The 26,221-nt window shown below is 47.5% G+C and overlaps 3 protein-coding genes across 3 annotated transcripts in view; 1 reads left to right on the plus strand and 2 right to left on the minus strand.

The window, feature by feature from the left end:
• Window positions 1–6,556: 6,556 nt before the first annotated feature.
• Window positions 6,557–12,332, minus strand: DPM1 (dolichyl-phosphate mannosyltransferase subunit 1, catalytic). The gene is made up of 9 exons (XM_084218146.1): window positions 12,214–12,332; window positions 11,786–11,885; window positions 11,093–11,126; window positions 10,614–10,690; window positions 10,478–10,503; window positions 10,078–10,173; window positions 9,498–9,566; window positions 9,096–9,210; window positions 6,557–7,009 (listed from the first exon to the last, which is right to left on the minus strand). Exons 1-9 carry the CDS (start codon window positions 12,318–12,320, stop codon window positions 6,905–6,907), a joined length of 729 nt encoding a protein of 242 aa, XP_084074272.1. The 5' UTR covers window positions 12,321–12,332; the 3' UTR covers window positions 6,557–6,904.
• Window positions 12,333–12,379: 47 nt separating this feature from the next.
• On the plus strand, window positions 12,380–14,622 carry MOCS3 (molybdenum cofactor synthesis 3; the record flags this gene model as incomplete). Its single annotated transcript, XM_084217963.1, has 1 exon — window positions 12,380–14,622. The coding sequence occupies one exon, from the start codon at window positions 12,380–12,382 to the stop codon at window positions 13,970–13,972; it is 1,593 nt and encodes a 530-aa protein (XP_084074089.1). The 3' UTR covers window positions 13,973–14,622.
• Window positions 14,623–25,011: 10,389 nt separating this feature from the next.
• The window catches only part of KCNG1 (potassium voltage-gated channel modifier subfamily G member 1), a gene marked incomplete at both ends in the record, with an annotated part of 1,721 nt that continues 511 nt past the window's right edge, over window positions 25,012–26,221 (minus strand). Inside the window, 1 exon segment of the mRNA XM_084217806.1 lies at window positions 25,012–25,782. Within this exon segment, the coding sequence (XP_084073932.1) occupies window positions 25,012–25,782 (771 nt within the window).

Below are 26,221 nucleotides of genomic sequence, written 5' to 3' on the forward strand. Positions count from 1 at the left end.
CCTGGAGCATCTCCGTGCTCAGGAAGGGCTGAGGGAGCTGGGGCTGCTCAGGCTGGAAGGAGCCCCAGCTGAGAGGGGCCTCAGGCCTGGCTGTCCCTGTGTATGTCCCTGTGTGCAGAGGGCAGAGCAGGCCCAGGCTCTGCTCCGGCCCAGCCATGGCCCCAGAGCCACAGACAGGGACTGATCCCAGCAATTCCCCAGCACTGGAGGCAGAGCTGCTGCCCTGGGCAGTGCCCAGCCCTGAGCAGAGGCCAGAGAGGCTGTGGGGTCTCCTTCCAGAACAGTCTGGACACAGTCCTGTGCCATGTGCTCTGGGCTGGCGCTGCTGGAGCAGGGAGGTGCCACCAGCTGAGCCACTGAGTCCCTCCCAGCCATGCTGACTCTGGGCTTGTGCCCATCGCGGCCTGGCTGGGGCTGGGGGTCCCAAGCCCAGGGAGTGGAGGAGGCGACATTGGAGGCGATGGCCACGTGGGAGCCTCGTGGGACACGCTTTGCTCAGCTTGCCATGGGCTGGGACAGTGGCATTGTCAGGGAATTCTGTGAGGCCACACAGGAGCTGTGTGATTTATGCGCTGCCACGCTCTGAAATCCAAATTCCTCACAGAACCACAGAATGTGCTGAGCTGGAAGGTGCCCACCAGGACCATCGAGTCCAGCTCCCAGCCCTGCACAGGAATACCTCCATGTGCCTTCCCATTTTGGGTTCACACCCTGAGAACAAGCCAGCGCCCAAAGGCGGGGCTGTGATCTTTTCTGCTGAGCCCTGTGCACGTGTGCAGAGCCACTGGACATCCCATTTTGCAGCAGGAACATTGGATTAGGACAAGACCCCACATGCAATTCTTGCTTGTGGATCACGATGCTGCTCAAGATCTCTTCAACAAACAAGGATGAATTCTAAAAAGCCCTCTAGGAGTGGCAGGGATGGATAGCTTTTGTTACTTCAGAAAGACACAAGCACTTGGAGGAGGAAGTGTAATTCCCTCCATCCTTAGTGTTCACACCCTTTCTGGTTCAGTGACACTGGAGTTCAGCCTCACAATGCTAGAAAGGAAATTTGATTCCTTGCCTGAAGTAAAAAGCAGAGAAAAGTTGTCACCAATTCTTTAGACTTCACGTAACTTAAGGGTCTTTTCACGTAACTTAAGGCATTTTCAGGTGACTGGTGTCCTGACAATCTGTACATGCTGTTTATCACAATTCACTGAAGTAGTGTTTATTAAGAATTTGGTGACATTTTGTTGTATCTCTGAGGCTGCTTTGGGACTTTCTGGCTCAGTAGGACATAGAAATCCCCTGCTTGTCACTGCAAGTCGCACCTGGGTTTCACTGGGTGCTCCCATGGCATCTTCACATCAGTGGTCATAAGAGTCAGGAAGTCACAAAATCTTTTTACATGGAAATGTAAATTAAAAAAGCAGGAAATACACAAAACTTGAAAACCAAAGCTGGTGCTTTGGTGTTAAAGAGCCCCTAGAACTGAGGTGCTTTGAGAGCTCTCTGAGACGTGTGGAATCTGTCTCAAGGAAGGAAAGCAAAGAGAGCTGGTTTGGTTTTCCTATAACAACATAATTCTGCCTTCCAAGAGTAGATATTTTTCCTCTGATGGCACAATTATTGAAGCATGTTATTGAAGCATGTTGGGAAACATTTTGAAACGTTGCTAAGTCAGGACCATGCTCAGAAACTCTCAGTTAACTTCATGGCTGCTTGAGCCAGTCTGCTCCTGCCTGAAATACACAGCCCCAAACCTGAGCACCTTCCTATTTCGACATTATTTTATTTGTGCCTTGCCACTGACCCCTTTTTAGCCATCACTTAATACAAAAAATACAACAGCTCCAGAAGAACCACCCACAGACCTACTCTAAGGGCTGGATTTGAGAAAGCAGAAGTGTCTGAAGGTTGGAGGAACTGAGTGTAGTGGGACATGATAATGCAGCTGGAGACAGAAATGATATTTGAGAGGTATTTAAGGGAGTGAACACAGCATGAAGATCTGTGCAAAGGACACAAGAGCTCAAATACAGAGACTTGGAATCCAGAAAGGAGAACTGAACAGGCTGTTGGGCATCATTCCCTGTCCTGAATTCTGGGAGCAAGGGAAGGTATGTAGTAAATTTGTATCTTGCTGTATATACTTATCAGAAGACAAGGTAAGAGAAGGTTGGGATTGAGATAGAGGTGGATAGAGAGTTCCCCCAGAGCAGCAATATCGAGGAGTTTCCAGCTGGGAACACTCCCAGCCATGATGTTGGTACTCAGTCCATGATTACAGTGCGGAAAACCATTTGAGAAGAGTTTAGAAACTGGAATTTGGCATGGGAGGGGATGAAACTAGACCCAGATAGGAGAGTGTCGGGAGGCAGAAACACTCAGTGCACAAGAGGGGTGGTGCAGGCAGAGGTTTTTAGGGTAGGGGAGAGAACAGGAGGGAAAGGAGATGTGGCAGCAGAAGCTGGAGCAGAAGGGAGCCACTTCCTGCCTCGGGGTAAAATCTGCAATGACAGGGCTGGGAAAACGGGGGAAGGACGTGAGGGAGTGTGAAAGCAGTCCTGAACGATGGACAAGATCTTGTTCTCATTCAGCTCAGGAGGGTTCTCGTGGTGCTTTGCAGTGTGACAGCTGTCAACAGAGAGCTGGGGAAGAAAGATGAGAATTGACAAAGTTTGTGTGAAAAGATTGATGGTAAAGCTAAAATTCAAGCAGTGGGGAAGAAGGAGAAAAGGAGTCTTGACATAATTTTTCTCCTGTGTGTACAGAGTGAACAAAATGAAACCGAAGTTGATGCTAATAGTCTTAATCTACTTTTTCTATTGCAGAAGTGGGTATTGTTCCTCACAATACAGCCACTGGAAAAATCAGTAAAATCACTGCATTATAAGAGACGGAACACTTCACACTAGAGGAGAGACAATTAGCACTCCCAAGCTGAATAGCTTTAATTGCACATGCATTGTGCTGCTGCATGAGGTCAAAACTGTGCCCAGATTGATCCTAGTACTAGTTCAGGAGCAGTGTCATGCTTGAGTTTTATTCAAATACAAAATAATTAAGACAACTATTGATGGTTTTGCACACAACGTAATTAATTATATAATAAATACAAGTAAGTTAATCAGCATTAGGACCACTGATCTCACAAAGATCTTTAAGACCCACTAAGCCACCTAGCTCCTATGATGCTCAGGCACCTGCCAGCATTGGTGCCAGTTTCTGTTGAACAGTCAGTTCAGGGGCAACTTCCCATTTTATGCTCTCTGCTTTGTTGAAATCCCTCTCAATGGCTCAGTTTCCAGATCTAGTTTCGGATTAAAAGATGCAATTCATTTTTCTCTCTCTGGTTCTAATATAGTTCCCCCCGGACAGTAACAACCAGTCTATAAGAAAGTTTTTAATTGCCACAATGCCTGGAGAGAGAGGGTAAAATGTGGCAGGAACAGAGGAGGAGATGATGCTCAAAGTTGCTGTGCTTGGCACTGGTTACTCTCTTTGCCCATGTCTCCTGCAGCATGGCACAGGGGAGCTAATAAACATGTTCTAAAGCAAGAAAGGGTTTGATAAGCAGTCCTGGCCCCTGCACAGCCCCTGCTCCTGCTGATCCTGGTATCAGCACTTGCCTCAGCTCTGGAATTGCCAGCCACTGAAATCTGTCGCTGAAGTCATCCCTGCACCGAACTCAGCAGGCAATCTGTCACTGAATTCATTTCTGCCAAGACTGCAATCCAGGCTTGTACTTGGGATCCTGACAGGCCCTCAAATAAATATTATTGATTAGTCATCATTATATTTTACTGTTGATATGCAGAAGGTTGTGGAGCCTTGCAGTTGGATTTCTACATAGTCCACTGGAAAATCTATTTGATTGTAGTGTTTATATTGGCAGCGAGGTTCATCGTTATTGCAGGCTGAGGTGGAAGTCTCAGATTTTGTCAAATCCCAAAGCAAAAGTGAAGCTGACTCCCCTGAACCTCAGAGCAGACAAATCCTCACCAAAGAGAGCAGCTAGGGATCTGGGACTGACTCTGGATTCTCATCCCAGAACACAAACAAGCGAGGCCTCGGGGTCCGAGTGGTTGTCCCAGCTTCAGCATCCTCCTGGGTCGGAGGGACTGAACCGCTGGGCCTTGTACCTGACCCCCTAAATCTGCTCAGGGACAGGGAAGTCAGTGCCAAACGTGAGTTACCTTCTCCCCCTGCATTCAACACGCTCCAGCCCTGCTCTGAACTGATGGGAGCCAGGAAGCAATTAAAGCTCCTGCTCCTGCCAGATGATTGAGTGCTTGCAGACACAGATTCCTGAGAAAGTATAATAGAGAAAGTGCATTAGCAGAGTATTTGTGCCTTCCTAGGAAATGAATATGGATGTAATTAAGAAAAGCTGATTTATGTGGAACTGTAAAGCCAAGGACATAAAATGAAAAATTCTCAGTAAATGTCAAGTCAGTGTTTTGTGGTGGCCAAAACAAGGCAAGGAGAGTATTGCAATGGTATTAAGGAACTGATAATTAAAATGCCACTATATAAATCCCTAGTACATTAATATTTAAGACATTATATGGGGTTCCAAGCACCTGATCCTCAAAGATTCTAGAAGTGCTGTTTCCGCTATAGTCTGTTACTAACATTTTGAACAGCAAGATCACAAGACTTTCTTTTGCTAGGGAAAGCCAAATAGTTTCCATGGTGTGTGTGGTGAAATGTGTGTGTTTGTAGATCTCACTAAGGCAGGAAAGCCTGGATGTTCCTAATGCTTCCTGTGCCCATGGGATCCATGGATTACTTCCTTCAGAGCGGCTTCCCGCAAGCAGGTGAGTGCAGACTGAGACCAGTTTTTCTAATTTCAGGCACTATTGTGTCTGCTCATGTCCTGATGCCATGGAGCTCTTGGGTTTGTTCCTTTATAGCACTTTTTTTCCTGATAAATCCATCACTTTTAAGCATAGTGAGAAATGTCACCTATTTACCAGAAACCGGACTGCCCTGTCACATTTCAAACTTTCACACACTGCAGCACACAAAATACTCCTGTACTGTCACCCTGACTGATATGTGAAAGCACCTGCCTCCAAATGTGATCTCATCAATAAATGAAGGAATTTTACCAGGTAATTTTCATAATTTAAAAAGTAGCCATGGAGCTTCCAAAAGCTAAACCCTAATTCACAGCAGTCAGGTGATGAAAAATTCATACACGGGACTTCAGTTATATATCCCTATAAAAATAAGGAAAATATCAACTTCATGAGGCTTAATTGCATTCCAGCAAATGATCAGCATTATGTAAATTAAAAAACCCTCATTATTTGGTCATTAAAAATTTTGTAACTATTTTTAACCTAATGGTTTTTTCCTATGAAACCTTCAAATGAGATATAAATAGATAAAACCTATTTACTGCAGATTTCACTGACCCTTAAATCCAGAGATGTATTTTTGTGTACATTATTGCTCTGATTAGTCTGCAGCAAATGAAATTGTGTATAATTTTCTGAAAAAGTACAGGTAAATGTCACAAAATGTACAATTCAGTCACTGTGATCCAGTTACATGTGGATTCAAAATCTGCATCTTTTATTATCTGAAAGCAAATTCCATCTGTAGCATTTGCTTTGGACGGTCAGCAAAGAAGAAACTATCAGAATCTGTACAGCCCCATTAGAGAACAGAGGACTAGCTCTAAAGCAGTCCACTAGAAAATAACCTTTATTGCAAGTTTTGTTGAATTATTTTTATCAATGTGATGACTGTGAAATATAAATTTATCATTTATCTGCAGACTTTCTAAATTTTTTCTAACATTAACAACTGCATCTAGTGTACTAAAGGAATGCAGAAAAACATAAGCAAAATAGGCAGCATTTTTAAGATACTTGTTGCTTCTCCTGTCACACCATTAATTTCTGACTCAGGTGTCCACAAACGCCACAGGTATCCACAAAAAAAAAAAAAAAAAGGACATATTTTTAATATAGACATACAAAGCCATTGTCAGAATAATCTCATTCTCCTCCCAAATGCAATTTGATTGCAAGTGCTTCATAATTTCTGAATTCTGGCTCTATCAAGCCATGAAACAAAAACTTGCATTGCCCTATTTGTACTTCCTTCCTCAGGACCTGGAGCAAATACAGACTTCACTTTGCAAACTGGTACTTGTCATGGAGAACATCTGCACTATCTTCCCTGAGTGAATGGGGTCTTGTGTTCCCCTCAACCTGGTGAGGTCCCACTTCAGACTCTAAACAGGTTTAGTTTCTAAAGAAGGGGAGGAAAGGGACTCATCTGCTTCTGGACAAACACACAGAATACAAAATTATTCCACGCATATGGTTCCCTTTCCTATCCAAAGAATATTCCTTCCCCCCAGTCTAGGCACAAACCACTGAACTCTAGAGTCCTCTTACACTGCCCCAGCCATGAGCACTGCTTTGGAGCTGCTTCATGGCAGTGTGTACATGTGCTGAGGGAAAGAAAGGACACTAATTAGGATCTATTTAAATTAATATCTGCAAACCACAGGACAAAGACAGGACACATTCCAAGGGGGTTTTTGTCCTTGCTCGTCTTTATTTCAAAATTATCCTTAGCATCTGCTGAATTATGATTCATTTCCAAATGCAAAAGATCATTTAGCTTTGTGTTCTTTATTAAGACAATTATTCTTACAAAAATAGAAAAGCATTAGCCTTTATTAATTTTTAGTTAAACATACAGTCCATTTCTGTCGAAGGGAGCATTCTGGGCTGCAGAATGTTTGATTTATTGTTGATGGTGTCTAATTGTTAGGTCACAGCAGGTCTTCTGGCCACCACAGAAATGATCAAGCTTTTGCCATTATACGTTTAAATCTACACAGACATCAGAAAATATTTGCCTAGCAAAATTACTTTAGGATGAACTCTCAGGTTGTAGCAAACAAGGTCAAGAGCCCCTTTAGGAAAGAGACAATTTCGTTGCCTCCCAGTTTGGATTCTCCATAGACACGGTCCACAAAGGAGATGGGAACCTGTTGAAACAAGCAAAATTGGTTTTGAGGTTCAAAACCGAAACCATCAGAAGTTCTGGAAACAAAAGAAGGGCCTTTGAGCTGGAGCTTGTTCAGGCATGGGGAGGAGGCAAGCACCAGGCTGGCTCCTTTGTGGCAGTTCTCACCAGGGCCTGCAGTGGTGCCCCACAGCTGGGGAGTGTGGAATGACTTGGTTTATCACCTTTCAAGCTGATCCAAAGACATTACTCATGGCTGGATGATCCACCCAGGCAGAGCAAACAAACAGCTCACGAAGCGTGCAGCATTTCCTCATCAGCCAAACTCAGAGCCTTTGAGTCAGTGCCTCAGGAAGCACACAGAACAGCTCAACCTCACCCTGCCTGGGAGATGACTTCAGAACATGACAGTGCCTATTGTACAAGACCTGTTTTTATCAGTCTTTGGCCATTTTATAGATTATCTGCAGCATTTATGGGCATTTGACACATTAATTTTGGTCTCCTTCACAAAGTGACACTGTCCAGATGAACTCACTGCTCATGAGATGTTGGGAACGTTCTGCTTTCACTCCTCTGAGCACACACAAGGGACACGTGACAGAACATTCTGTGTTAGAATATTCAACCATTTCCATAATGTTTGTCTGCAAAATTGAAATACTTCAGAACTACAATAAAGAACTGTACTTGTAATAGGCACTAAAAATTGGCTTGGTGTTTTGCTGGCAGTGTCAACCAGAAATCATCTGGCAAGAGGAACACACAAATCCCCAGTCCTCTGCACGTGTGCCAGAGGGTCTCTCACAATTCCAGCAGGTCAGGCCAAGACACAAAAGAGCCCAGGACAAGAAGATGGGAGGAAGATGCCCAGAAAGGCAGGCAGAGAGACTCAGCAATGACTCTGCTGTCTTAGCAGTGTCACCTTGATGATCCCAGTGACAATCCTGGCAACTCCACACAGCTGATCTGCAGGAAATGGGCAGAAGTCACTGAGTGACTGGAGCCAGGGCAGGATGGCACAAGTGGCACTTCCTGACCAGGATGAAGAATAGTTAACATCTCATCTAATGAGGGGACTCCAGTGTTACCCTTTAGCACAGGAATTGAGCACTGAGCTGTTTCTGGGCTTCTGCCTTCCTTGCACAAGAGGTTCCCTCATTGGTCTCACAGGCTCTATTCCATGTGCTGGAGAACACTGCACACCTGGTGAAGCACAGCAGAACAGGAGAGATGTGTGTACAACTGTTCAGGTACAGCCTGTGAGTCCTCATCAGCCATTTATTCCTTTGAAACTGGCACAGCTCAATCTCAATTCCCAACTCTGCTGAAGAAATATTTTTTCTTGGGATGCTGTTCCACAAGCAAAAAAGGTGGGAGAAAATAGTTGCTTTGTTGTGAGGAAATGCTCTACCCTGTGTCGATGGAGAAATGCCACATGTGAAGTTTAGAGAGAGAAGTACAAGCACCACAATTCACTGACAATTCATAGTCCTGGAAATGAGGACGAAGAACTGGCTCTGAGATTCTCCTGCAGAGAAACTCCCAGTGAAGCATCTTTAAAGATGCAGCAAGAGCAATTCAATGAAATAAAAAAGGCAGCAGACTGCTGGAGATAGAGAATCTAACAATTGCATGGAGTTTTTTCATTGACTGTAGACAGCACATTCAAGTAGTTTAGAAGCAGAAAGTTGTGAGAACTGAAAAGTTGGAAAATAACAAGGCAATAGTTGACAGAGAACAAATCTGAAATAGAATCAGGCTGCTGGAAAAATGAAATACTTGTAAAGACTTGAGTAGAGATGTCTGTACAATAGCAAGCAGGGAAGAAAAGGCTCAGAGCAGCTTTGTGGTGTATTTTGACTTCTTTCCCTCCTTTGAAGAACCTTGTAAAACTGTGTGCTGCAAAAGGAACGGCAACAGGAAGAGGGCAATAAATAACTGCACTTCAGGTCTGGCATTCACCTGACAAAGCTGGAAAACCAGAACTCTACACATGTAATTTCTTTGTATTAAAAGCTTGGCTGCTTCCTGGAAGTACTCAGAAGTCAGCAATGTGTGTCCCCTGGAAGGGAAGCACAGTGTACCCATCCCAGCTGGCCCCATACCTCTCCAACGGTGAATCCCAGCTGCCGAGCCCGGACAATCATCTCCATCTGGAACACATATCCTTTAGAAACACACTTCTCCATCAGCTTCTGTAAGACTTCTTTCCTGTACAACCTGTAAACAATTCCAAAGGAAATAAAGCCTGAAGCCCAGTTTCTGGAATTTAGAAATCCAGACAGAGTGTAGGAATCTGAACTGCAATCACTCAGCTCATTACTATTTATAAACTCTCTAATGAGGTCATGGGAGCAGCAGTTCTTGCAATCTAATCCACTGTTCCTTCCACCCTTTCCAAACAGATTTCACAGTGCACAGTAAAGAACATCTGTTCTTACTCCAGTTCCTTGACCAGCAGTTTCTTAATTTCCAACAAACTTTAGGAACTGCAAACCACAGCCTACCTGAAACTCCCTGTTAGATCTGATGCCCCTGGTCTCAGCAAGACCTGAGTCAGAAAATTGGCTCCACGACTGTGAAAGAAAACATTGATGTCAGAGTTGTTTAGTACAAAAAGATGGGCACTTACTCCAGCCATGAAAAACCAGGAACAATCCAGATCCACCTCCGCATCAGACTGCAACACAGCTTGTGCTCCAGATTCTTTTCAGGATAAATAAATCAACATGAACTGTTGTCTGGGAGGGACAGGAGCATTCCAGCTGTGCAGGCTGAGGGTGTCCCTCCCACCTGCCAGGGCTCAGCCTCAGCCTGTTCCCTGGATGCTGGAACTGGATGTCTGTCCCAACCTGAGGCCACTGTTCCAACCCCTTTTCCCAGCCCACCTGTGTCATTCCAGTCCTTCTGGGTGGATTTGAGCCAGAGAACTGCCAGTGGTGGGTGCTCCTGGTATTCAGTGTGACTGCAGTGCCCAGCAGGCACAGCGCTTCTGGGGGCTGAGGAGTTCAGCTTACAGGGATGGAGTACTTGGAATTATTATTTACAAGTAACAAATTTCTGTGTGAAGAGCTGGAAAGTACTAACCTGATTAACTTTCTTTTCAAATCCCAGCCATACACTCCTCCATTTCCTTTATATCTTGTTCCAGACACAATATCAAAATTGCCTTCTTTCTGCTTTCTATAAACAATTGGTTGTATCAGAAAAACTGGAAGAATGTTTCAAAGTTCAAATTTCAAAGTAAGAACAATCACTCTTTCAGTACAAAATCTGTATTTTACAAACTTCTGAACAAATAAAAAGAGAGGAAAACAATAGTTAGGGTGGCTATGAGCATTATTCAAACATCTGTTAACTGTTCTCTTATAAAGAGCTACTTCAGGGAATCTAATCATTATCTTTTACCCACTGTGCCATAGAATTTCATAGACTGCCTCATAAATAATTTATAAAGATCAACTTTCATACTATAATCGGCACCTACCTGATAAACTCTGGAATAAATTTTGGCTGAAATGAAAGAAAGACAGATCAGAAAAAAGGGCAGGGGTAAAATAACAGCAAGCCCTGGAAAGTGAATTCCAGCAGACTGCAGCAGAGTAGATGAAATGCAGCCTTACATGGTGGGAGAGGTCAGCATCCATGATAACGATGAAATCCCCCGTGGCATACTTCATTCCATGAATGTAAGCAGTGCCTGATGGAAACAGAAACAACTGCCCTCACTCTTCTAACGCAGAAACGCACAGAGAAACTTCACCTGAGGATGGGCCACTGCTTGAAATGTCATTTACAAAGCACCACCTGCACTCAGGAGCCTCAGGAAACAGACTGGGCTCCAAATCATCACCAATCCTTCACGCCCCATCCTGGGCTCAGTGGGTCAGGGCAGCACCGAGGGTCTGGTCTGAGCTTCTGGGAAACGTTTTACAAACACACTGGGATTTTTATGTGCTTGTTTGTTTACAACTGGATAAAAATGTGTTTCTGCTTTTGGGCTTTACTGTGATTTTCTCTGGACCTTTACACACTGAATCAATCAAAGTATACAGCAGATTCTTTTATTTGCTTTTACTAATCAGAGTTCATAAGAACTTACCCAGGCCCAACTTCTTTGCTCTGGGTCTCAGAAGCTACAGGAGATATAAAAAACACATAAATGACTTGACATGCAGTTTTAGAAAAGACTGAAATTTCCTATTTTTTTTTTCTTAAAACAATCTCCATAAATGCAACTTAGTCCAAAAATACTTTAAAAAACTTGGCATTTATGCAGTAACAGATTGGAAAAGTATCTGACTGCCACTAAGTAAATGACAGCATCTTGTATATAACTGAAGGTTATACAGTAATATATTACATAGATAAAAAAACTAAATAAAAAATTCCTGTTCTTAAGGAACGTAATGAGACAGATTAAAAATAAATCATAAGCCCAGCCCAGCTTTCATCTTTCCAACTTCCTTACTCCTGCAGTCAATTAAAATGAAATTAAATCTTATCCAAACCCCATCTTTCCCTCAGGCCTGCACCAAGCACAGCAACACTCACAGTCATTGCTCAGGAGCATGCAGCAATGCACCAAGGACTGAAAACATTTTGCAATGAATTCATGACCTTGCATATTGGTCAGAATGAACTATCCTGAGCTTACACTTGTCTAAAGTGGTGTACAACTTGTTTAAGGATGTGAAGAAAGAATTCAGAGAATCCATCCCAGTTCTCAAGGACTTACAGTACTTTCCAATAAAAAAAAAAAAAAAGAAAAAAAATTACTGAATACACAACTCACTATTTTATCTGATCCATATATTTTTTCCAGTTGCTGAGCAACTTCCTGCGTCCCATCCGGGCTTCCATCATCTATGATGATAATTTCGTAGTCGATCCCACTGAAACGAGAATGATTTCCCAATGAGCAGGCGGGCTGCCCAGGAGGGCTGGAGTGCCCATCCCAGGAGGTGTCCCGGGAAGGGCTGGAGGTGGCACCCGGGACAAGGTGGGGATGGGGCACGGCTCGGACTCCATGTTCTGGGGGGATTCCCAGCCCAGTGACGGGTGACTCGCTGCGGGGCAGGGACACTGCCCTCCCCACGCGTGCCCCCGCGGGTCGCGGTACGGCCGGGCATTCCCCAGCCCCGCAGACACGGCTGTCACCGCGCAGCTCTGCCCGCATCCCGCTCCGAGCCCCGGCCCCGGCCCCGGCGGTGTCCCCGGAACCTGTCGCTGAAGGTGCGCGCCAGCAGCCACACGACGAGGGGCAGGTTGTCGCGCTCGTTGTAGGTGGGCAGCAGCACGGAGACGCGGCCGGGGCCCCGCGCCGCCATGGCGGCAGTGACGCGGCGCCGCGCCGGAAGCGGCGGGGCCGGCGGCGGCGGCGGCGGCCATGGCGGGGGCAGCGGCGGCGCGGCTGCGGGCCGAGATCCGCCGGCGGGAGCGGGAGCTGCGCGGGCTGCGCGAGCGGCTGGCGGCCGAGCTGGCGCGGGGGGACACGGCCGAGCAGGAGGAGGACGGAGAGCCGGAGCGGGACGAGGGAGCCTGTGGGGCGCGGCAGCCCTCGGCGGCCGAGCCGGCGCGGGGGGACGCGGGGGACGCCGAGGATGAGGACGGAGCCCGCGGGCTGCGGGAGCGCCTGGCGGCCGAGCTGGCGCGGGGGGACTCGGGGGATGCCGACGAGGAGGACGAGGACGACGAGGACGAGGAGGAGGACGGAGCCCTCGGCTTCCCCGCGGAGCTGCCGCCGCTGCCGGCGCGGTCGGCGCTGAGCGCGGCCGAGATCCTGCGGTACAGCCGGCAGCTGGTGCTGCCCGAGCTGGGCGTGCGGGGGCAGCTGCGCCTGGCGCGGAGCTCCGTGCTCGTGGTGGGCTGCGGCGGGCTGGGCTGTCCGCTGGCGCAGTACCTGGCGGCGGCCGGCGTGGGCCGCCTGGGGCTGGTGGATCACGACGTGGTGGAGACGAGCAACCTGCAGCGGCAGGTGCTGCACGGCGAGGCGCGGCGCGGGCGGCCCAAGGCGCGCTCGGCGGCCGCGGCGCTGCGGCGGCTGAACTCGGCCGTGCAGTACGTGCCGTACCGCGGGGCGCTGCGGCCGCGCTCCGCGCTGCGCCTCGTGCGCCAGTACGACATCGTGGCCGACTGCTCCGACAACGTCCCCACCCGCTACCTGGTGAGCGACGCCTGCGTGCTGGCCGGCAAGCCGCTGGTGTCCGGCAGCGCCCTGCGCCTCGAGGGGCAGCTCGTGGTGTACAACTACCGCGGCGGGCCCTGCTACCGCTGCCTGTTCCCCCGGCCGCCCCCGCCCGACACCGTCACCAACTGCGCCGACGGCGGCGTGCTCGGCGTGGTGCCCGGCATCATCGGCTGCCTGCAGGCGCTGGAGGTGCTGAAGATCGCCTCGGGCATGGGCTCCTCCTTCAACGGCTACATGCTGATGTTCGATGCCCTCGAGGGCCGGTTCCGCAACATCAAGCTGCGGCCCAGGAAAGCGGACTGCGCCGTGTGCGGGGACAACCCCAGCGTCACCTGCCTGCAGGATTACGAGGCGTTCTGCGGCTCCTCTGCCACGGACAAGTGCCGGGCGCTGCAGCTGCTGCCCGGCGCGGACAGGGTCTCCGTGCAGCAGTACAAGGAGCTGCTGGACGCGCGGGTGCCGCATGTGCTGCTGGATGTGCGGCCGCCCGTGGAGGCGGAGATCTGCCGCCTGCCGCACGCCCTGCACATCCCGCTCCGCAGCCTGGAGGAGAAGGACGCGGAGTCCCTGCAGCGGTTACAAAAAAGGATTTGCGAGGAAAAGCAGAGGACTGAGGACCAAACCCCTCTCCCTGTATATGTTGTTTGCAAGTTAGGAAATGATTCCCAGAAGGCTGTAAAAATTCTTCAGGAGTTACCTGCCAAAGAATTTGGTTCTGTGTTAGCTAAAGATATTAAAGGGGGGCTCATGGCTTGGGCCACTAAAATTGACTCAACATTTCCTCAGTACTAGAATTTTAAATGGTGGAAAAAACCCCATGCATTTTCTGAGCAAGTTCTATAGGGTTCCATCTCCTCTGTGTAATGGCTGTATCACATGGGAAAACCAGACAGAAATACCATACTGCTTTTTTATGTTATCTTTTTTTCTTAAGAAAATTGCTTATTTTTGTAGCTGTCTGATTATTTTTATAAAAATGTAAATCTATCCATGAAAATGGAAAGAAATGTGTTCCTTGGTTATGGTTTAATAGTAAAAATTTGGCATAACTGCTGACTTGTGCACGTGATGATTGAGAATATCCTTATTAGCAATTGTAACCTGGAAAACAACAAAACACAGGAATCATGTTATTACTCAGTCTCTGAACTGCTTAACAAATTGAAACAGTGCATGAAATGAATAAAAAATAGTTATTGTTAATCTCTAGGTGGTCTGTAGCACTATTAATCTGTGACAGGGAATTGCCAGGACAGCACTAACGAGACCATGGTGGTCAACACCTTTCAGTTCTGTGTAGGAGCCGTGTGTATTTATGGACTGGAACACCACCAGGGTGTTAAGGACTTCCAGAGCCATCCATCCTCCTTTGTTGGATGGCAAAGCAGTGATTCCCCAGCTTGAATAGAGAAACTGAGGTTAACTGTTAAGAAGACATAAGTTTGACCCCTGAAAGTTGGTAAAACAGACAGAAAATGCTTTTATCAGTGCTTAGAAGATTTCAGAGATTGAGAGATGATGATTATCCTCCCTCCTGCAAGGACAAAGACCTGTTTGCTGAGTTTTCTCCCTGTTGCTGTGGCAGTGGCACCTCCCCTGTTGGATTTGCTGGCTGGCATGAAGAGCTCTGCACATCTGGGGAGTGTCTGTACTTAACTGAATGAAAAGAAGGAGAAATAAATAGCTTCTCAACAGAGCTGCCTGAGGCCTCATCACCTCAGCATAGCAATTATCTCCTTATATTAATTAAGGTATGAATTTCTTTACTTTCTGAGGAGGAAAGAAACACCTGTCATGACTAATCTTCACATTGTACCAGGGGAAAAAAGGAATAGTGCCATTATAATTAGTAGTTGAAAAGGTGTATTTTGGTAAAATAAATTTGAGAACAGCCACACTCCCAGCTGCGTTATAACATACCATGGTTCTAGCAGTGGCAGTCTCGTGAAGGAATAGCTGGAAATTTGTAAACAGAGAGTCAGATCTTGCATTTTAGAGAACAATGAAAACATGAAAGGCCAGGACTTAAAGTAAACTTCAGTGTTTGTGGTGTGCTTGTGGAGGCACAGCTCAGTCCCTGGTTGTGACTGGGTTCTGGGGTTTCCTCTCTTGGGAATTAGAAGCCAGGGGCACTTGTTGAAATGCCTGGGTTTAAATTTTTCTGTCTTGACTGTGATTTCACTGTGATATCAAGAAGAGACTGGAATGTAAAAGGCAGCAGGAGCAGTAACTCTGTAATACCCACAGTGGTGCTGTGTCACACATCTCAGTGCCCTCACAAAGGCATTCCTTTCTGTCATTCCAAGCAAGGTGAACCCCAGGATTTGGGGAGAAGGGAAAAGCTCTTGGACTCTCAATCTGAGTGTGTAGAAGTTGTGGGTGAAGTATTTTCCCTTGTTCCAGGATTGTTTTGCCTGTGTGTTCTCCTGTAAATGCTGTCCTTGGCAATGCTGGATCCTGAAGACAGGCTGAACAATCAAGGATCATAAAATCATAACTAAGCCCAAAGCATTCTTATGATTGCCGGCTTATCTTTTGTTTTGACTTGCTTCAGATCTTCAATTCCAAACATGCAGTGCTTTCTCTGTTCACTGGGAGAAGCTCTCCTTAGGAATTCTAAGTGGAGCACTAAAATGTTGTGATTTGTATTGCTGCCCAAGCCCTGCTGAAAGGTTGGGGTGTGCTGACACTGTGGATGAAGAGAAGCTGCTTTGGCCAGGGAGCTCTGAGTGTGGCTGGGCTCTGTTGGCAGGAGGGATGAGGTCAGGACAAGATCTTGGCCTTTGCCCTCGATGTCATGGGGTTGCATTTTCTAATAAAAACTTCACTGTTCAAAACAAAACTTTGCATTGGGTCCTTAAAATACTCCAAGCATAAGTTTATCCTTTTTTTTTTTTTAAATGTGAAAGCTTTGAGCTGTCCTTTGTGAAACTACAGAAAGAATAATGTCAGGGCTGTGTGCTAGGTGGCAGTGCAAGTTAATAAACCACAGCTCTCCCGAGCTTGTGAGATGCAATTCAAGCTTAGCAAGAGCTGAGGTCCCTTGTACAAATCCATCATTGTGCAGGTCTTTTGGAAAAAACACCAGGGAAATAAAATAAAATGGAGATGAATATTAAAATGGATATGGATTAGGGTAGCAAAATTTGGAGCAATGTTAAACAACAGGAAAATGCACCCACAAATTAGTTTGTGGCATTAACCTCTTGTGTTGCTTGGTTAAATATAGCAGCCCTGCTGCTCTACCTCACTCTGCAGCTTCAGCATCTCGGTGGGGAAATATGTACAGGGCAGGAAAAGAAGCAGAGAAAAGCAGAATAAGGCAAAAGACAGAGAAGAAATGCAGAGTTTGCAAAGTTTTATTCCGCACTCCTTTGGTGCACATCACTTTCTCCCCAGTCTCTGCTCTGTGTGTGTTGTGTTGAAATTTTACTCTAGTGAGCAGGTTCCAAGGAACCAATTTAGTAAAGGTGTTCTCAAAGTTGTAATAGCTCAAGTTCATGGGCTGTGGGCCCTGGACAAGGCAGTGGGGCATTGCACCTGCTCTGATGGGAGCACTGACAGAGCTGCAGCCTCTGTGCTCCCCTGAGAGCAGCAATGCAGCTGGGACACTGCTCTCACCACAGGAAAAGAAAACCCCCTCTGTTGGCCCATTCTCCAGGCTTTTAGCCTTGCTGTGCTCGTTTGATCTTGTCTTTACAGTATATTCTATGAGATCGATTCAGAGCCAACTGAAATGGATCTGTGTGCTGGTGCTGCTTTGCCCTCTTGTTCTTTGCATTGCAAAGTACCTGCAATTCTGCTTTTTCCTACCCCTGCTAAGAACAAAAAATAGCTGCCCTCCAAAAGGATGGCTGTCATGTGAACCCCAGCAGAAAAGCAAGTGCTCCAAATTCACTCTAGTCCTGCTGTGGTGCAAGTTTTCCAGCCAGAGAAGAAGCTATTCCTGGTCTGCATGAGGGCTGCTGAAAATGAAGGGATGCCCTGGGATCAGGCAGCAGGCACAGGCAGCAGGCTGGGACAGCGTGTGCACAGCCCCAGGCTCTGGGTGCTGCTGTCCCTGCCGGTGCCCTGGTCCTTGCTGGGCTCACGGGGAAGGAAGGGCGCTGCAGGGATGTTCCTGCTGGCTGAGGAAGCTCTAGTTCGGCTCACAAGGTGTTCGTGCTGTTGCTAGGAGACCAAATCCCTGCTGGCGAGGCAAGGTTATCTCCAAATTTAAAATGGCTCCTTGGCAAGTTGTCTGGGAAATGAAGTCTCTTAGGAAAATGGGCATTTACCTGCTCAGGAGCAGGGGAAGGAGTCATGGAGCCGCAGGATGGTTTGGGTGGGAAAGGCCCTTAAAGCTCCTCTTATCCCAAGCCACCTTCCACCATCCCAGGCTGCTCCAAACCCCATCCCAGCCTGGCCCTGGGCACTGCCAGGGATCCAGGGGCAGCCTCAGCTGCTCTGGGCACCCTGTGCCAGGCCTGCCCACCCTCACATTAATAAAATCTTCCTTATCATTAGTCTGAATCTACCATTTTTAGTTTAAATCAATTCCCCTTGTCCTATTGCTCCAGGGCCTGCTGAAAAGTTCTCATTTTGTGAAGCACACTTCTAACTTCACTATGTAAGGGTCAGAAGTTACCAAAATCATTAAAGTGTTTAAACTTGCCCTTTTAAACACTATTTATATGGACACATATAGATGTGCAGAGCCAGAGGTGTATTCCACATGGGGCACAGACATGTTTTAGGCAGAATTTATTGAAGTAATTCCCAGGACTTGCAAGTTGTCATTTCAAATACGTTTCTGGAACTCTGCTCTATTTCACTTTACTGCTGGAGTAGTGGGAGGTAGCAGGTGTGACAGTGATTGGAACTCATTAAAACTCTCTATAGCTGCCTTGTCATCTTCAATTAGATGACTATCTTTTTTTTTTTTTTTTTTAATTTTAAATCACTTGAAGTAGATTCTGTCATTTCTTTTATAAATAAAACCATAACTTTACTTACCAGGCTGCTCTTGTACGAGAGATGGAGTTTACATTGCCCACGTGACCCAGAAAATCTTAATTTTAGTCCCATGAAGTTGCATTAGCCTTTTGAAAAGTATCTCTTGTCATTATTGTAAGCAAACAAATGCTGCATAACTGTTTCCAGGAGTTCCCCCTTGCAGAATGCTGGTGATGGTATCTTCATCCTCGTTTCCTTGCAGATCCCCCAGCCCGCTCTGGGAGCGAGAGGCCGGGGCTGCCGTGCAATGGTTTGAACGTTTTCCTCTGGAGTTTAAAAAGAACTTCCCAAACTTCCCAAATTTTCCCCACCCTTTTGGGGTGGGCCGGTGCGGGTGGGTGCTTTAGGACAGGAGTTTGCCGGGAGCGGCCCGTAGATGGCAATGTGCGATCCCTGGATAGGGAATGCTCCTGCTCCTGCTCGGATGGAAGCCCGTTCCGTTCCCCAAACACTGACTGACAGCCGGATTTGGGCTGGTCCCCAGCGATTCTTGACTCTTCCAGCAGCACGGAGCCACCTCTGGGGCCAGGTGGGCATTTGGGACACTGTCCCTCTCCTAGTGATAAATAGAATTATACCCAATACAGAAAACAACCAGAGCTGCCTTTACAGGGAACACTTGTCCTTTGGCTTTGCCTGCCAGGAACGTGCAAAAATGTAACTGCACCTCATCCCAGCCTCCCAGCATCCCAGCATTCCAGTATCCCAGCATCCCAGCCTCCCAACATCCCAGCATCCCAGCATCCCAGCATCCCAGCCTCCCAGCATCCCAGCATCCCAGCATCCCAGCATCCCAGCATCCCAGCATCCCAGCATCCCAGCATCCCAGAGTCACTGAGGTTGGAAAAGCCCACCAAGGAACATCCAGTCCCAGCTGTGCCCAGTGCCCAGCCCAGAGCTCTGAGTGCCACCTCCAGGAATTCCTGGGACACCTCCAGGGATGGGGATCCAACCCTCCTGGGCAGCCCCTGCCAAGGCCTGGCCACCCTTCCAGGGGGAATTCCTCTGGAGTCCTCAGGTGCTGTGCAGGTGCCTGCAGCACTGCAGCTGTTCTGGAGCTGCTGCTGTCCCTGAGGGCGAGGGGGCAGCAGGGACAGAGTGCACCTGTGGCTTTCCCAGGTCCCTCTCAAGGGAAAGTTTTCTCAATTTCAGGGCCTCTGGAAGCCTCCCCTCAGTGTGCCATGAGATGCTTTGCAGCCTTAACTTTGGCCACGGGTGTTCCCCAGAAATATTCCTCTCCAAAATTAAAGTCACCTGCGATGGTGCTGAAATCAATATTTATTGATTTCCCAAAATGTGCCTTTCTTTATGAGTGAAGAGACTGAGTCATCTTTTCTCGGCTGACCTGGGAGCCGCCAGCACTGTGAAAGTTAGGGATGATTTCTCTCAGCTGCTTTGTGACATGAGGAGCATCACTAATGAGAGTGAGAGCAGCACTTCCATTTATCATTCAGCAATTCTGTGTCACAACTTCATTTCTCTATAGAATTAGCTGTAGAAATTTATGCTGCTGCCTCCTTTGTTCCTGAGGTGGGCACCTTTAGAACGATATTGTTACCTTTAACATAAACATCGTTATCTTGCTGACCACTTCACTTGCATGACTGAGAGCTGTCAAATGAGCTGTAAAGTTTTTTTAAAAGTCCCAATCTGCAGATGATGGCTGGAAATTTCTTATATTCCAGGTCAGTCCCTCGAGCAGGCTAATTATTGTGGTTTACAGCCCAGTTTTTCTGGACCCACACTGAATGTAGGAGTTAAATTATGGCCATAATTAAGGCTGGCTACAGAGCTGCTGTCATTAATGAGGGGACCTGACAAAGGAGGAGCTGAGAACTCAGCCTGACAGAGTTACACAGGTTTCTGTGCCCTGCCTGCATCTGATGCTGCACAAGGCTCCAGCTCCTGTCACAAGGGCTACAGGGACAATGAATGAATATTTATAAAGTGTAGCAAATATGCTCTAATTACCCTAATTGGCCTGCTGTGGTTCCAGTTATGGCAGAACTTAATTTCTGTTCAAGTGACATTTGCTTCTGGATTAGTTCCTGCAGGCAAAGAAAAAGTAAAAGCCCTGCTGAAGAGGGCAGAAGATCCCCTGATATCCTGATCCTGCAGTCTCCTCACCATGCTCCTGGCAGGCTCATGGCTAATAACATTCCTCATCTCGTTAGGGATTTCTAGGGAGCATTTCAGAGATGTGAGACACTGGGAAATGACAAAGAAAAACAATAAGCAAAAAGGGAGGGAGGACTAGTTTTATTGTTAAAAATTAATAGGCCAAACTCTGAACACTTTCAGGGTGGCAGCACACAAAATTCTCCTTGACTTTATTGGTGGTGTAGAAATGCATCTTTATTAGTGGTGTATGGTTTTGCAGAGTGACTGACAGCCAGACCAGGAGTCCTGTCCTGAGGACCCACACAAGCTGCTGCCATTCAGGGAACACTTTTGCCATCTCACCTGGCCTTCACCTTGCTCTGGCTCTGCCCATTTCTGTCGGGAAGGCTGAGATGGTGAGGCAGGCTGGAATGGGCTGGTTGAGATGAGTAAATCCAGGGGTTTGCAATTCCTGCTGCAGCAAGAGAACTTTTGAGGTGCATTTTTGTTGACAGAGGGTGACATTCATCTGCTGTCAGAGGAATGACTCTAGTTCCATGCCTTCAGATCTTTTGGGATTCTGTAGGCTGCACTCTCTGTGTCTGGGATGCTCCAGATCCACCAGCACCTGGGACGGGGGGTCTTTTCCTCTCTGTATTTTGCTACCACTGTCATCTTTTGGATAAATAGATATTAAATCCACTGAGAAATCTTGCAGGAGGTAGCCAACAGAACTATTAGCACAGAAAAAATGGGCCATGAAGTATTGTACCAACTCCTGGTGGTAAATGGGGAGTAATGACTGTGAAAATGGTGACATCTGTGACACCCCAGCCAGAGTCAGCTCTTCAGGGCAGGGGTTGATGGCACTAACTGGTGTGAGCAGGGATTGATGTCATGGTCTTCAAAGTCACATTTGGCACTTCTTTTATTGTTTCATTTCTAATTATTCTAATTTAAAATCTAATTATTAAACAGTCAATTCACTCTAGAATTCAATTCACTTAGAATTAGTCAATTCACTTAGAATGATCTACTCCAGTTTTCAGCCTGTTGCAAAACCCAAAGGGGGATGTGAAATTTTGCAGCAAGCAATGTTGCTTTTGCACCAGGCTGCACCCCCAGTGAAACCCTTCCCACACGAGCCAGGGACGGATGGAGCACACCAGGTTTGCTCCCAGACGTGCCTCTGACCGTGTGGGAACCCGTGACTCAGCCCTGCAGGAGCTTTTTGCTTAATTGGACATCGCTAAAGCCTCTGACTGTGGGGGTCTGGGGTGCTGAACTACACGGGGAACCTTGTGCAGGGTCAAAGGGAGACGAGCTCTCAATATTCCCCACGGAGAGCTCTGGAGGAGCCTGACCTGCAGTGACTGTGAGCACAATGGGAATGGTTTCAGCTCACCTTCTCTGCTGGGCTCGTGGAGCAGCCAGGGGCTCTGCCTTCATCCCTGGGCTGCACCCACCAAGGGGCTCATGTTGCTTTTGAGGCAGGAGGAGGCTGGAAAGGGAAGGATTTCGGGGAAGGTAATTTAGTGTAGCACTTTACCTGGAAATTCTGCTTTCAACAGGGACTTGGCTTTCTCAGTTTTTATGGATCCTTTCTCTTCTCTTCTGAATCTGACAGATTCTTTGTTAAAATATTTTAAAGTTCTGTCCCAAAGAGCTGCGATTCTTGGAACAACAATCTCATACCTGGATTTTCCTGCAGGGGGATAATTTCCTTTGCTGCTGCTTGCGGGCCCTGCTCAGAGCTGAGCTGTGCCCATCCCCACTGCCTGTGCCACCCCTTGGCCCTCTGTCCCTGCAGGAGCACGGGGACAGGCAGGGACAGCCCATCACTTCATTAATCCAAGGAGTACAGCTCCTGCTGGGGGATTCCAGCTGTCAGAGCCCCCAGAGCAGGAATCAGAGCAATGCCAGCCCCTGCTGCTGCTGCAGGCGGGCACTGCCCTTCTGCAGAGCTTCACCAAAGCACCCAGTGCCTGGACTGGAGCTGTCCTGGTGGCTGCACACGCTGGGAAAAGGCCAAACAGGAGTGGCAGCCCTCAGCTGTGTCCCAGGGAACTGCCAGCTTTTGAGCCAAGCCATCATTGTCACGGATGTGACTAAAAACCCAGATAACAGGGTGCAGAGAGGCATCATCTCCGAGACCCCCAGGACAGCTGGAGCTCAGCACTGGGCTCACCCTGAGGCCGGGCTCTGGGGCCTCTGAGCTGGATCTATTTAGCACAAGGGCTACAGCAGGAGTGTCCCTGTAAAGCACAGCAGGCAGGTCACAGCCCTGCAGCCCCACAGCCCGGCTGGTGACAGGAACCTGCTGCCAGCACAGCTCCACACCGGGCGGCACAGCCCGACAGCCTCTCTGCCCTGCACTGCCAAGGCGCTTCCACAGCTCTGCCCCACCAACACCCAACTCCAGGGTGATGCTTTTATTTAATTTTTATTGGACAAGGGCTCCAGAATCAAGCTCTGGTTGTGGGATAAAAAAATTCAGAGATACATGAAATAAATGAGCACTAATGTAAAGACAGTGAGAAAATGGATGGCCCTACAGCATTTATTAGCTAGCAGAACATGGAAATGAGCTTAGGTTTTATTTGGTAAGTCTTGATTTCTCCTTATATTCACGTAGAGCTCCTTATTTATGGCTCAGCCTGTCAAACACATGCTTAGAGAAGCAACTGTTGCTCACAGGACTAATCTAATTACCAGTTCTTTTTATAACGAACGCTGACACAAAGGTAGAGGATGCATAGCACTTGTGCTGGAGCCAATGCTCCAGATGATCAAACAGTTCTGAAATTTCAAAAAAATGGGGAGAAGAATTTTTTGTCACGATGTTCCTGTTTTTTGTCCAACTCTAATTAAAGATGAAGAACAAGAGTGAAAAGCTGGTTCATTTGCAGCTTTGGCACAGAGTTAATTGCCAAGAGTTTAGACTGGATATTTTAGCATTCTGCTGTAATGTTCCATAGGCACATTTCCCTACCGCAGGCTGGAGAATGCTAGAGCCCTAATTATTTGTAAAGTGCATTTTTAAGAGTTTTGGAATTTTCCTTCAGGAACAAGCATATCAGAACAGCTTCAAATCGTATTTTGAAGACATTTGAACAGAAAATCAGCGTGCTGTAGGTTTGGCCAAACAGCACAGACTGAGAAACTGATTTTACTTTTTTTGGAAGGACAATGTTGTGTCCTTGGCCTTCATTTAAACTGTGAACCATTATGGATTCTGACATTTCTTGCAACCTGCCCCAGAAATGCCAATAAGAAATAGTATTTCTGAAAATTAAGACAAAGAAGCACTGGTCAGTGTGATGGGGACTTCTAAATTCCTCAAGCTCTTAGCTGCTAGTAAGTCATTTCACTGAAAAAGAGTGGAAAATAGGTGAAACTTTAAATCAGCTTTTCTTTACCTCTAAGCACACATGAAATCAAACAAGTGGATTTAATAATTTTTGAAGTTCTGGAGTTTTTCTCCTGAGCTGCTCTGCAAGTCAGGGTCACTCCCTCTACAGTAAAGAGGGTCTGTCATGAACGTGCACAGAAAGCTGTGCCAAACCCGAGTGTCCCCGTGCTCAGGGACAGAGCCTGACCAAGATGAACAACACCTGGCTGTGCTTTAGGCTGTTCATTGCTTTTCCTGTCCTGTTGAGAACCTTCCCCGTGACCACCAGGTGTGCACTGATGGCAGAGCTGAAGCGGATCCTGTGCCCAGCCCCTCCCGATGGAGCACAGTGAAGCACAGAGCTCTCCGTGCTCCCCTCCACCACTCAAATCCGATTTTCCTCTTCCCCCACTGGCAGCTGCCCACGGGCACAGAGCTCCTGCTCCTGCCACAGAAGTGAGAGCTCGTGGGAAGGGTGGCCCCAGTTTGCCCAGCAGCGCTGGGGGCCCTGGAGACTGCCCTCTCCCAGTTCCCTTGCAGAGCTGAGGGAGAGTGAAGCTGGGAACAGATGGTGGGGAAGGCTGGCATCTCCTCATGCATATTTCACTGGGTTTGCAGCTAGTCACCTCTTATAATAACATTAAGTGCTACAAAACTCCAAGGCTTTGTTCCTTGGAATGTTGCATTCGATGGCATCGGATCAATGCTGTAACATCAATTAAATTTTGAAGCTGGTGAGCTCTGAGTATTTACATCTTTAGCAAGGTTAGGCTAGAAACAGCTCGATTCTTCTGTTCTGCTGTGGTTAGGGCTGCCTTGCAAAGAAAGAGCTGGTTCTGTGCTGAGTGACGAATCTTACGTGACATTTTTTAAAAGCACAATGGGACAAACATCTGTGGTTATTTCCATTACCCTCTAAGGCGTGTTACTGGGAGACAATTTAGCCATTAATTCTGATGTATTTACATTATTTATATACAAGAGGAATGAGAAAAATGGTAGCCTGTTTAATGATTATGTACATTGTGATTCGGTTGGAAAAATGTGTATTACAAATGGCAAAACAGTGCATAATTATATGTTGCTCTTTTTTTTTTCTGTTGTTGCCAGAGAAGTTTTAATTCCTTAAATCCCACTGCAGGATCTCAGTGAAAGTTCTGCCCTATACATTATATGGGGGGGGGGAAGGAACAGCATAATAACAGACTTCTTAAAGCACATCAGGCCCCGGCTAGAGCGCCCTCTCTTCGTTTTAATATGAGGATTACCTTTGTAGGGTGCTTCCAGAGCGAGTTAAAAGATGGAATCTGATACAACGACAGCAAGAGAAACAGGAACGTAAATTTCACTCGTTGTCCCTAGTCTCGGAAGAGAGAGTGGTGAACAAAACCTCGCTGCCTTGCGACTCATTGCTCATCTGAGACTTGGCTTTCAGTAGGAACTGCGCTCTCCTGTACATGATCCTCTCCTGCTCCTGCTTCAGCTCCAGGTAGGAGCGTGAGAAGGTGTGGAAGATGGAGGTGACCGGGAAGGCCATGAGGAGGATGCCGCTGAGGATGCTGCTCAGGGCCACCACCTGCCCGGGGATGCTCCTGGGCACCATGTCCCCGTAGCCCACGGTGGTCATGGTGATGACGGCCCACCAGTAGCAGGCGGGGATGCTGGTGAACTCCTGCGAGTCGGCCATCTCGTTCTCGATGACGTAGAGCAGGGGCGCGAAGAGCGCGATGGCCACGCACAGGAAGAGCAGCAGCAGCCCGAACTCGCGCGTGCAGCGCCGCGCCGTCAGCCCCAGCGTCTGCAGCCCCAGCGAGTGCCGCGCCAGCCGCATCACGTACAGGATGCGCAGCGCCCGCAGGATCCGCAGCACCAGCCCCACCTTGTCCAGGTAGATGTTGCCCGAGCTGGGCTTCTTGGAGCCCTCGGAGCCCGTGTCCACCAGCAGGGTGATGTAGTAGGGCAGGATGGCGATTATGTCTATCAGCGTCAGCGGCCTCCGCAGGAACGCGAACTTGCTCCTGGCCTGGATGAATCTGAGCAGGAACTCCAGGGAGAACCATGCCACACACACGGACTCCACAATGAAAATATTGTAGCACATCTGGGAGCACTCACCCTGCGGGAAAGAGGAGGAGTTTGTAATCGGCTCTGGGTAATAACTGTTTTAGTCGGTGCGGGTGACAGGAGGAGAGGCTTCTGCGTTGGGTTTTTTTAACCCAAAATATTAAAGGAATTGAAGCTGTTGCTATGGGGAAACACGTTGGCAGTTTGGAACACGCTAAATGCAAACTTAGAAAGGCTCTGCTTATTCCACAGAAGATACTGCTCGGGAATTTCAGGCTTTCCAAATAGCAAATACAAAGTCTAACGAGGTAATATACGGAAGAGTGCACGCTAACAGAATTTTCTTTGGACATAAAACTGGATATGATTAATTCTCTTACAAGTAATTGAAGAGCCATGTAACATTTCAAATATCCTTCGCAATATTTCCCCTCCTCTAAAGACAGCTGCAAAATCCCCATGGAAGTCAATAACCTCAGACCTTGTACTTG

This window comes from Fringilla coelebs, assembly GCF_963513975.1.
Source record: "Fringilla coelebs genome assembly, chromosome: 18".
NCBI lineage: Eukaryota > Metazoa > Chordata > Aves > Passeriformes > Fringillidae > Fringilla > Fringilla coelebs.

Coding starts and splice junctions, on each gene's coding strand:
- DPM1 (XM_084218146.1), bottom strand. CDS start 12,320: ATGGCGGCGCGGGGCCCCGGCCGCGTCTCCGTGCTGCTGCCCACCTAC. Junction 11,886..12,213: donor GCGCGCACCTTCAGCGACAG/GTTCCGGGGACA, acceptor TTCTCGTTTCAG/TGGGATCGACTACGAAATTA. Junction 7,010..9,095: donor TGGGATTCACCGTTGGAGAG/GTATGGGGCCAG, acceptor TTGTTTCAACAG/GTTCCCATCTCCTTTGTGGA.